General features: G+C 42.4%; 1 protein-coding gene across 2 annotated transcripts in view; it reads left to right on the forward strand.

The window, feature by feature from the left end:
• The first annotated feature begins 1,165 nt into the window (after window positions 1–1,165).
• The window catches only part of SYNPO2 (synaptopodin 2), a 419,056-nt gene continuing 407,248 nt past the window's right edge, over window positions 1,166–12,973 (forward strand). The window contains exon 1 of one of the 2 annotated variants that reach the window (XM_063920230.1): window positions 1,166–1,391. In XM_063920230.1, the coding sequence (XP_063776300.1) occupies window positions 1,287–1,391 (105 nt within the window). In that variant the 5' untranslated portion in view covers window positions 1,166–1,286. The remainder of the gene's footprint in view (window positions 1,392–12,973) is intronic. The other variant, XM_063920229.1, reaches the window with a different exon arrangement.

A 12,973-nucleotide genomic window follows, 5' to 3' on the forward strand; every position in this document is an offset into this window, starting at 1 on the left:
CCACAGGGCAAGGCTTCCCAGTATGTGTCGCACTGCCCAGTGATGCGTCTGCAATTCAATTGTAATTACATTGCAAAAACCTCAAATAAAGGTTGACCCTTGACTATGCAGCATGGCTGCATATGCAGGTGGTCTGGCGCCATGTTTCCTATCGCAGAAAATGCGGGCAACGTCATTGGGCAACCCTGAAAATGGGCATGACATGGCTGCATTTCCTGCTATCCTCACCCCAACACGTGTTGCTGCCCACGGATGCCCAGCACCTGTCAATCACTACACGATTGCATCCATCCGGGATGCAATCGCATAGTGAAGGTCGTGCATGCACACTGTAGCCGATGCACATACGCAGACTCCTGAGACACGGCCGTGCGTGCAAACACAGCATCTGTGTCCCACTCTGAATAAGGCCCATAGTTCACTAGTAATTTCAACCATTTTATTATCTACGCCAGAGCCATATCTAGGCATATTCGTGCAGTGGGTGTGAGAAAACACCCCATTTTGGGGGTGTAGTAATTAGACCCCCACCCCCACACCATTCAGGGGCAAACATTTTGCTGGATTCAAAATCAATTTGAAAAGTCAGTGTGCGAGTTATCAAAGCTTTTCTTAAATTTAGTCTAATACTGGGTACACACTAGGATGACGGTACGACCATCCAGTTAATCCGATGACCTGTGATGTCAGTCACCAGCGGCCTCTGCAGCAAACACAGCACGATGTGGCGATATATCTGCAGATATATCGGCCATCGGCAGTATTGCAGGGTTGATGCGATATGTCTGTGAACAACGTCTTTCACAGACATACTGTATCGCTGGCTGCCAGCGTGCCCACGATATATTGCCCGTTCAATTGAATGTACCCAGCTTTATTTTTATTTTTTTTTGCAATCATTTATTAATATATTGTACCATTTCCTCAATCTGCTCAATTTAGTAATTTGCCTAAAAATATTATTTCGAACAACCTTATTTTCCCATAATAAATGAAGCACTTGGAGTGGGATGATGCAAAGATTTACATAGGAAAATATCAAATACTTTCCCAGGAACTGGGGGATGGATCTACCCCTGTGACAAAGCAGTGGGCTGGTCCATGAAGTTCTCTGCGTGTATCTTATCCTCCTCAGTAACTACATTTCAATGTGCAATAAGCATCAGAGTAGAGCTGTGCATGTTCTGGAAACCTGGTTACTGTCTGACCACAGAGGTCTAACTTCCAAAAACTTTTTTTATCACCAGCAACAAAGGAATTTATTTCAACCACTACAGCAAGTAAAAATGGGCACTGGGGATTATATCTGTGTTACAATGAGTGGAGGAGCACCCTGGGGCTTCAGGTTGCAAGGTGGAAGTGAGTTTCAAGAGCCTCTTCATGTGTCCAAGGTAAGGAGACTCATTTACTTATTACCTTTGTGTTCTGTCTCTAACTTTGCACTGAAAGCAACAAGTCACTCACAGTCATTTACAGTGGCGTGCTTGAGCTAATGCGCTAATGTCACTTTTACTGTTCTCCTGGATGTACATGTACATTACTTAGGTAGCTTCTGGTTTAGGCACATACACATATTGTGGCACTTATAATTTATGAGGTTTTGTTTTGTAGAGAAAACTTCTACATCGTTTTAGTTTTTGATCACAGATTAGAAGTCAACTGCACGAGACCCTTTGATCACCCCTGATCACTGGGAATTGCTAACGTCAAGCTTTCGGAGAATGATAGCCAAAACGTCATGTATAACATGTTTACTGATGCAGCACAGATACACAGTCCTGCATGAAGCCTTAAAATAGGTTTCAGCTATATACACAGCCCAAGGGTACTGCCAGAACTAACAAATGTGGTGATGTTTACATTGAGACTGTGTTTAATCGTCATTGTAATGACATGCTAGCTCTTAATCAAAACAAGTTTCCCATTTTGTGTGTTCCACAAGCACTGGGTAATACATGCTAGGATCAAGTCTTCAAGTGACTCTTCTTAGGAACATATACAGTCACCCGTACTACAATGCACAGCCTTCTATAACGTTTACTGTATAGCCACTCTCAGGCAGCAGTTAGAAACTTTAGATTATTATTATTATTATTATTACAGATGTGCATACAGTGTCTTTGAAGACTACAACTGATACATACATTTTACCCAACAATAAATTAGTTCATGCACATACACTAAAACAAAGTGCAGTTTCTTTGCTATGTCTCACTTTTAAACAGGATTAGAAAGATATCTGCTTTAGTAACTTCAAAGTATGTCAAAAACTGCACCCACACTATGATTGTATTTGTTGATTCCTTTTATTGATGTTACTGTTTCTGACATTTGTAACTGCAAACATACAAACATTGATTACAGTTTATATATATAGAGAGAGAGAGAGAGAGAGAGAGAGAGAGAGAGAGAGAGAGAGAGAGAGAGAGATTCTGAATGTACTAGTGAAAATGATTTAAAAGAGACAAAGATGACTTGATGAACGTTTCCCAGTCACCTTCAGCACACACAGGAACATTCTGCCACCCAGTGGTCTGCTTTTGAACCTGTTCTTTCATAATGTTCAGAAAGAAAAGTTGTTAATTTCTATGTAAATGTTTACATGATCATTTAACCGACAAGAAGATCTATTGGTTACAGATGTTGATTACTGGCGGCATATTTCGGTTAGTATCACAATGATATTATGCAGCTGGTATTTAACATTACTTACCTGTCCAGAAAAGTCCAGTGGGGCCCTCCTTGTCACCAGTGTATTCTACCCTGTTCTATTAGCCTTCCGCTGCTAGCAATGTGTTGTTCACTAATGCACATATGTGACAGCTGGCTGCGCATGTGCATTGTGCTTCCACACAGCGGAGACTTAGCTAAGCCTATAAAGCTACGCAGAAGCTGGAAAGGCTTTTGCTGGGTCCCCATTGCTGGCAATGGGAACCGTATCACTAATACCATTCATTAATGATATACAGTAAGTGGGACAGTGACAAACAGCGGCAAGCCATGCTCACTGCTGTTAGGCAGATACAGAATGCCGCTGCTAAAGTGCTATGCCTCATTCTTGAATGGAGCCCTAGGACTGATATTCTCCCCAATGATTGGCTTTGGCTAAATATGTTGTGACTTTGAATGATGATATGTACTGTAGCTGTACTGCAAATGTTGAAAATATAAGGGAATGAGCAGTAACAGCGTTGCAGACAAGAACCCGCTATAATGGCGATAGTTCCTTTGTAAGTTACAGGAAAAACTTAAATCTGGCTTTGTTGATATTCTTGGTTCCTTAATATGTGATAGTACTTTGCAGAATATATCAGTGTGTGTTTGTTTAGTAGTAATGAGCTTCGGATGTGCAGAGACAGATGAAATATATATAGTATCTATCTTTCTATCTTAGGGGTTAAACTGAGCAGCCTTCAATCCTCTTCTGATCTTGAGAGTTAAGGGGGGTACACACGGAGAGATCCATGTTTAAAATCCAAGCAATCTGACTAGATTACTTAGATTTTAAGCACGGATCTGTCGTCTGTATGCCCTCCAGCGATAGCGATGCGCGGCCCCGCGCGGCGCTATCGCTGGTGCTAGATTGGCCTGCATGAAGGCTCAATCTAGCGGGTCGCTCACTTCAGCGCTGTGTGAAGTGAGCGCCCTCCCGTCGCCACCCCTTCGCTCAGCACACATCACACTGTGCAGAGCGGGGGGAGAGATGTGTGCTGAGCGGTCTGTGCTAAGATCGCTCAGCACACATCTCTCCCGCATAGGCGTGCGCAACTAATTTTATTAGGGGGTGCACTGCTGGAGGGGCGTGTCTTGCACCTCCTTTTAGGCGTGTCTCGCACCGCCTTTTGGGCATTTCTAGCACCGCCCAGGGACATGTCGATCACTGTTTTACATTCTCTAAGTAAAATCACATGGTGAAATCTATTTTATTCCTAGTTCCTAATAATACAAGTAGAAATAATACACCCCAGAGAAATAAAATGAAACATAATGGTGCAACCAGTATCCACTACTGACTGTCCGCTACGGCATAATCCTGAGTTCTAGCTGCCACTCTATCGTATCGCTATTTACACTTCCCCAATCTATCTCTGACCTAGTGGTGGATTAGAGAGTGGTGGGCCTTGGTGCAAAATTCACATTACACCACACGGTATGAGACGAAATTCACATTAAGCCACACAGAATAAGATGAAATTTACATTACACCACACAGTATGAGCCAAAATTCACATTACGCCACATAGTATGAGCCAAAATTCACATTACGCCACATGGTATAAGCCAAAAGTCACATTACGCCACATAGTATGAGCCGAAATTCACATAATGCCGCACAGTATAGTAGAAAATTCACATTACGCCACACAGTATGAGGCAAAATTCACATTATGCCACTCAGTATGATATAAAATTCACATTACGCCACACAGTATGAGCCAAAATTGACATTACAACACATGGTATGAGCCAAAATTGACATTACGCCTCTCAGTATGAGATAAAATTGACATTACGTCACACAGTATGAATTAAAATGAACATTACGCCGCGTGATATGAGCCAAAATTTACATTACGCCGCACGATATGAGCCAAAATTGACATTACGCCACATGGTATGAGGCAAAATTCATATTACCTCACGTGTGAATGCGCGGCTGCGCCCCGGCCTGAATAGATCCCATACTACCCCCTAAACACATTATATAATACACAGTGCCCCCTAAATACATATGCCACACAGTGCCCCCCCCCACTCATTATGTGACACATAGTGCCTCTCCAAATACATTATATAATATACATTACTTGTTGTGGGTGCGCTTGCAGCTGAGCGCTCCTCGCCGCCTGCCACTCCATGCATAGACGACTATTGACGTCCTTTCTCTCTCCTTCACCCCCTCCTTCCCTGCAGTCCTGTTCAGATGTGGGTTCCAGTAGCGGGTGCAGCTGACAAATGCACCATCTACTGCCCCTGCAGTGGCATGCCTCTTCCCATTTCACCAAGCCTGCTGACCGGGCGTAGCGGGCAGGTGTAGAGAGGGAAGCGGCGGGTGGAGGGCGGGCGCGGGTGTATAGAGCGGGGGTGGGTGGTTGTAGAGAGCGGGGGTGGGCAGGCGTAGCGAGCCGGCGGACGGTCGTATAGAGCGGGCGGTCTGTGCTGGCTGGTGGGAGGTCTGTGCTGGCGGGCGTAGAGCGTGGGCGGGCGTACAGTCAGGAATAGAACTGCAAGCTCAGCAATGACTCAGCTACAGGCGTGTGTGAGGGGGGTGCTGGACATTAGGGGGTGCCTGTGTGCACCAGGCACCCCCCCCTGCGCACGCCTTTGCTCTCCCGTCAGTACTGGCCTTAGGAAACCAATAGATACTTTACAATTTGGGTTTCTCTAGACTTGGCTCTCTGTGTGTGCTTGCAATGGGGGTGGGGTCTCAGGGAAAGGGGTGGAGCCTCACAGCAGCACCGTTCACGTCACAGTGGGGGAATGCCCAGAAATCCCTGAGATGGATATATTTGTGAATGTAGAAACAAAAGAAAGACCAGCACTATGGGTAGGAAAGAGTCCACAGACCGGTCTATTAGAGTAGATTAAGAAAGGCTTTAACCATTCTTCTTGTGCACTTGTGACAGGTGTACCTCTTTACATTTTAAAGACACAGGGGTCTATTCATAAAGCAGTGAAAAGAGTGGAGAAGTGAGCCAGTGGAGAAGTTGCCTATTTCAGAAAATCAGTGTTGAAGTAACATTTATAAAGTGCATTCTGTATAATTATATGTAGCAACTAATTGGTTGCCATGGGCAACTTCTCCACTGGCACACTTCTCCACACTTTTCACTGCTTCATGAATAGACTCCACAGTCACTGGATGCAGACAAGTTCAATAAGTTCCAGTATAATATCCAGCAGTTAGAAAATTATTACTCTGTCCCTAGGTTTGATAAGCTGTGCGATCCCTGAGGGCAAGAAGATCTCGCTGCAACGTTGCAGGTGGGCGGTGGACCCAGGATTGTAATTATACTTCAATTATTAATGCTGGTCTGGATATGCAATAGTCTGCAGTGAGTGCCAGTTTAGGGGCTCAACGTGTTTCAGTGGCAGCAGATTTTCCCACTGAGTCTGCTGTGTGTGTGTCTGTTGTAAAGTCAGTAAAATAAATATACCCTTTGGGCCTAATTCAGATCTGATCGCTCGCTAGCTATTTTTTGCAGCGCTGCGATCAGATAGTCGCTGCCTATAGGGGAGTATATTTTAGCTGTGCAAGTGTGTGATCGCATGTGCAGCCACCCTGTACAAAAATAGTTTGTGCAGTTTCCGAGTAGGTCTGACCTTACTCAGCCGCTGTGATCACTTCAGCCTGTTCGAGGCCGGAATTGACGTCAGACACCCGCCCTGCAAACGCTTGAACACGCCTGCGTTTTTCCAAACACTCCCAGAAAACGGTCAGTTGCCACCCACAAACACCTTCTCCCTGTCAATCGCCTTACGATCGGCTGTGCGAATGGATTCTTCGTAAAACCCATCACACAGCAATGATCCGCTTTGTACCCCTGCGACGCGCCTGCGCATTACAGTGCATACGCATGCGCAGTAGTGCCCTGATCGATGCGCAGTGAAAAATGCTAGTGAGTGAACAAATCTGAATTAGGCCCTTTGTACTTATGTCTTGAGAATTGCCAAGCAGCAGAGAAAACAATTGCTATGTGCATCCGATTGTTTATTCATTTCAAAACCATTATTAGTCTTGCCACAGGCATATTAGCGCCCTGGGGGCACGTGTGCAGCGGGCCCTCTGCTTTAAGCAGCGGCCCCTCCTCAGCCCCTCTGCGTCTAATCTTGTGCTGGCAAACGGGTCCCTCCTACTCCGTGATGTCTTTGATGACATCTTCCCAGTGATATTCAGGAAGATGGAGCATGTGCACAACAACAGCTTTTTGTGCAGTGCTAGGGTCTTATACCCGCATTGTATTATACCCGCATACTGGCACAAGGTAAGTATACTTTGTTTGTGTTGTGCATAAGACCAGAGATGGAGCCTCTGTTACTGCGTAGAGTCAGAACTCCAAAATGTGCTTAATGCATAGTTTAAGACTGAAAGGATTTTAAGTAGACTCTCAAAACCTCCAGTTTCCCTAACGTTGGAGACCAAACAGAAAGCTTGGTGGCAGGACGTAGCAAAGTCAAAGTGACATGAGTAAAGTTACTCTGGTATATTCACGTATACTCTTCATTTACAGGTGAACTGCTTTATAAATAACAATAATAATTATAATAATAATAATAATAATAATAATAATAAAAATGGGGCAGATGTATTAACCTGGAGAAGGCATAAGGAAGTGATAAACCAGTGATATGTGCAAGGTGATAAAGGCACCAGCCAATCAGCTCCAATATGTAAATTAATAGTTAGGATCTGATTGGCTGCTGCCTTTATCACCTTGCACATATCACTGGTTTATCACTTCCTTATGCCTTCTACAGGTTAATACATCTGCCCCAATATTATTTATATTATCTTAAAGAAGTAGTGCCTTTCATAGGCAAATGCAGGGGTAGGGGGGTCCTAGTTGCCCAGGATCCCCTTCCTTCCCCACAGCCTGGCCAGCGGCCACTACATGCAGTATAAATGGTGGAAGGGAGCTGCTGCACATGCCCAGTGGCAGCAGATTTTCCCACCGAGTCTGCTGTGTGTGTGTGTCTGTGGATCTGAGTGCTCAATCATTGCACCAAAGAGAGAAACTGGTAAGTGGCTTACCATGATCATTGGGCCTGCATATGTGTGAAGTACTGTATTATCAACTGCACTTTGTTTGGGGCATACAATAGCTTGTTACATGATAATTATGCATCCTTTATGAGCTGGCGACAATTGCTCTAAAAATCAAACATTGGGAATCCCCCCTCCAGAAATCCTATGTTTGCCCCTGCCTTTGTTTGCCGCATTATGTTATATTATTATATATAAAATTATTTCAATACAAACATATTGTTCCCATTTATGGCTCCCAATCTTAACAGGTAAACTATAATAACTGAAGTAAAGATAGAAAGTAATGATGTTGTCCAGTTTTATTCTGCAGACAAATACATTTCTGTGCTTTATTCCGTAGCTGACAATGGCCCTTATTCCGAGTTGTTCGCTCGCTCGCTGCTTTTAGCAGCTTTGCACACGCTAAGCCGCCGCTTACTGGGAGTGAATTTAAGCTTTGCAGAATTGCGAACGAAAGATTTGCAGAATTGCGAAAAGAAATTTCTTAGCAGTTTCTGAGTAGCTCGAGACTTACTCTGCCACTGCGATCAGTTCAGTCATTTTCGTTCCTGGTTTGACGTCACAAACACACCCAGCGTTCGCCCAGACAATCCCCCGTTTCTCCAGCCACTCCCGCGTTTTTCCCAGAAACGGCAGCGTTTTTTCGCACACACCCATAAAACGGCCAGTTTCCGCCCAGAAACACCCACTTCCTGTCAATCACACTCCGATCACCAGAACGAAGAAATTTCTTCGTTAAGCCGTGAGTAAAATACCAAACTTTTTTGCAAATTTACTTGGCGCAGACGCACTGCGAACATTGCGCATGCGCAGTTTGCGACTAATCGCTCCGTTGCGAAAAACACTAACGAGCAAACAACTCGGAATGAAGGCCAATGTGGGTAATAATGTTATGATATATGAGTTTTGTGATTTTAATATAAAACTGTACAATGGGCCTAATTCAGAGTTGAACGCAGCAGCAAATTTGTTAGCAGTTGGGCAAAACCAAGTGCACTGCAGGGGGGGGGGGCAGACACTGGCGTGCGCAGCACATTTTATTAGGGGGTGCACCGTCGGAGGGGTGTGTCTAGCACCGCCTTTTGGGCGTGTCTAGCACCATTTATTGATGGTCAACGCATATAAAATATCCACCTTTGTACCAATCCTAATAAAGCAGATACATTGTCAGATGTTGTGGTGTGCACCAAACACCCCTGATGGCACTCATGCAATTACAGTGCTCCTCCTCAGCCAGGTCTGGCTCCCCCTCTCTTTCCCCTGCAAGCTGCAGCAGCTTACTTACAAGTCAGTCACTCACTACAACAAATAATTTTGATCTCAGATGCGCTAGCTCTGAATGGCAGCCTATAAGAAAGAGTAGTGTCTCACAACTTCACCACAATAATTTACAATGTATATAGATATTCTTTCTCACAATGGCGCATATCAGAAAAAATATTTTTCAAAAAAGTAAGTCCTTACTCCAATTATTTGAAATAGGTCCACAAATTCTTTTATCATGTAGTGGGTCAGTTCTCCTCAGTATTTGATGATGAATTCTTAATCTCAAAAAGAAGAAGAAATGACAGATCTGGTGCAATATTGTCTGATCAAATGAGCAGAGTGTATTCAATTAAACTCACATTGAAATCATATAAACAAGCCTGTCACCACAATCAATGGGTAGGTGTCATCACAGATGTCAGGTCCCCTTCTATTAATCGTCCCAAATCAGGGTTCAGCGACCGAGAAACAAGTTCTCAAACTCAAAAAAAGAAGAACGAAGTCTAGTGCAATATTGTCTGATCAAAATAAGCAGGATAAATTTATTACATTAAACTCACATAAAAACATAAAATACAAGCATATCACCACAAATTGTGGGTGGGAATCATCACAGATGTCGAACTCCACTCTATTACCCGTCCCAGATTGTATTGGGGTTCAGAGGCCGAAAGCCCGGGATTCCTTCACCTCGTCTGGTAAATGGTGGATATAGTGATGTTATTCCCTGGAGTCGGTCTCACCAGCACCTAAAGCTTTTCGGACAAAAACGTCCTTCCTCAGAGGCATGGTGAGAGTACAATGGGCTCTTATATTTATACCCCTTCTAATTGACTAATTGGGCTTAATTTTCCCGCCAGAACGCCCCAAATGACATCATAAGAATGCACCGCATCTCTCAAAATAACATCACTTCCTGTTTTAAATAGATACTCCTATCTATTTTCCGCTATCCACGGCCGAAATCGCTCCGTTTAACTTCCGGCGGAAGTGACGTATCGGCTCAGCGTTGTTTCCGGAAGTTTAACATGCGTTCCACCAATCTTCTCATAACACTTCCGTAATCCAGTGATGCGTTCCACCAGTTTTCTCCTTTCACATCCGGATGTTATCTCTTCAGTTCTCCGGCGAAAAGGGAAATAAGGACAGTCAGAGTTATATTCCGTCCATTTTCTCAAATGCTTTTAAAGTGCAGTGCATTCCGAGTCGTAAATGAGTCCAAAAAAGAGTCCATAAATAATCCATAAAAACATAGAAAAGAAGAGAGATAAACTTATATTAAAAATATGTTCATAAAAACCATTTTATTTCGAATTCCCCATTTAGACCATTTGGGACCAAAGTATTTAATTTAAAAATCCACCTCATTTCTGTTTTAGCAAGTTTAGACTCAAGGTTCCTATCCTTCCAATTTGTTTGAATTGTCTGTATGCCAAAAAACGATCTGATTTCATTGGGATTGCAGTTGTGTTTTGATTTAAAGTGCATGGAAAAAGTATGGGTCTCTAACCCCTTTTTTACATTGTAAATGTGTTCTGCAAGGCGTGTTTTTAAGTTTCTCGTGGTTTTACCAACATAAAACATCCCGCATTTGCACTCCATTACATAAACCACATTTTTCGTATTGCATGTAATGAAGTCCCTTATTGGGTACTTCATTCCATTAATCTCAAATTCCTTAATTTTGGACTCCCCTTTCACATTGCGACACATAACGCATATCCCACATCTGTGGAACCCCTGAGTCCGCGTGCTTGTTCTCTTATTAACCTCTATTGCACTATGAACCAATGAGTCTTTTAACGTCTTGGCTCGTCTATAAATAAAAGAGGGTTTATCTGGTAATTGATTAGCTAATATGGGATCTTCCTTTAAAATATACCAGTGTTTCCTAAAAACAGACTCAATTTCTTTATGGTGATTGTTAAAATTACATAAAAACGCCCACTGTTGGGTGTTTCGTTGTTCTTTAACTCGATTAGTATCTAATAATTGGCTCCTATCCATCATTTCTGCCTTTTCTCGTGCAGCTTTCACTTTCTTTATATCATATCCCTTATCCTCAAATCGTGATTCTATTTCATTAAATTGTTGTATGCAGACTTCACTATCCGTACAGTTCCTCTTAATACGTAGGAACTGTCCATAAGGAACCCCATCAAGCCAATTGTCGTGATGCATACTTGTCCTATCTATGTATGCATTAGAATCTGTACTTTTCCTAAAAGTTCTTGTTTTTAATGTACCATTCTGATTATATATTGAAAGATCTAAAAAATTGATCTCAGTCTGACTAATTGAAAAAGTCAGTCTGATATTGGCGTCATTATTATTCAGAAATTTACAAAAATTACTGAGACTGTCTTCCGTATTGTTCCATATAAACAAGACATCATCTATGTACCTCCGCCATGTCACCAGGCCCGCCCCCAGTTGGTCATCCTTCCAGATGACAGATTCCTCCCAAAATGCCATAAATAAATTGGCATAGCTGGGGGCGAACCTGGTGCCCATGGCGGTGCCCACATTCTGGACATAATAGATACCATTAAAATAAAAATAATTATTTTTCAGAATAAATCTGATACCCTTCAAAAGGAATTTGTTTTGAAGGGTGGTATCTATTATGTCCAGAATGTGGGCACCGCCATGGGCACCAGGTTCGCCCCCAGCTATGCCAATTTATTTATGGCATTTTGGGAGGAATCTGTCATCTGGAAGGATGACCAACTGGGGGCGGGCCTGGTGACATGGCGGAGGTACATAGATGATGTCTTGTTTACGCCAATATCAGACTGACTTTTTCAATTAGTCAGACTGAGATCAATTTTTTAGATCTTTCAATATATAATCAGAATGGTACATTAAAAACAAGAACTTTTAGGAAAAGTACAGATTCTAATGCATACATAGATAGGACAAGTATGCATCACGACAATTGGCTTGATGGGGTTCCTTATGGACAGTTCCTACGTATTAAGAGGAACTGTACGGATAGTGAAGTCTGCATACAACAATTTAATGAAATAGAATCACGATTTGAGGATAAGGGATATGATATAAAGAAAGTGAAAGCTGCACGAGAAAAGGCAGAAATGATGGATAGGAGCCAATTATTAGATACTAATCGAGTTAAAGAACAACGAAACACCCAACAGTGGGCGTTTTTATGTAATTTTAACAATCACCATAAAGAAATTGAGTCTGTTTTTAGGAAACACTGGTATATTTTAAAGGAAGATCCCATATTAGCTAATCAATTACCAGATAAACCCTCTTTTATTTATAGACGAGCCAAGACGTTAAAAGACTCATTGGTTCATAGTGCAATAGAGGTTAATAAGAGAACAAGCACGCGGACTCAGGGGTTCCACAGATGTGGGATATGCGTTATGTGTCGCAATGTGAAAGGGGAGTCCAAAATTAAGGAATTTGAGATTAATGGAATGAAGTACCCAATAAGGGACTTCATTACATGCAATACGAAAAATGTGGTTTATGTAATGGAGTGCAAATGCGGGATGTTTTATGTTGGTAAAACCACGAGAAACTTAAAAACACGCCTTGCAGAACACATTTACAATGTAAAAAAGGGGTTAGAGACCCATACTTTTTCCATGCACTTTAAATCAAAACACAACTGCAATCCCAATGAAATCAGATCGTTTTTTGGCATACAGACAATTCAAACAAATTGGAAGGATAGGAACCTTGAGTCTAAACTTGCTAAAACAGAAATGAGGTGGATTTTTAAATTAAATACTTTGGTCCCAAATGGTCTAAATGGGGAATTCGAAATAAAATGGTTTTTATGAACATATTTTTAATATAAGTTTATCTCTCTTCTTTTCTATGTTTTTATGGATTATTTATGGACTCTTTTTTGGACTCATTTACGACTCGGAATGCACTGCACTTTAAAAGCATTTGAGAAAATGG

The sequence above is a fragment of the Pseudophryne corroboree genome, chromosome 1 (assembly GCF_028390025.1).
Source record: "Pseudophryne corroboree isolate aPseCor3 chromosome 1, aPseCor3.hap2, whole genome shotgun sequence".
NCBI classification, from domain to species: domain Eukaryota; kingdom Metazoa; phylum Chordata; class Amphibia; order Anura; family Myobatrachidae; genus Pseudophryne; species Pseudophryne corroboree.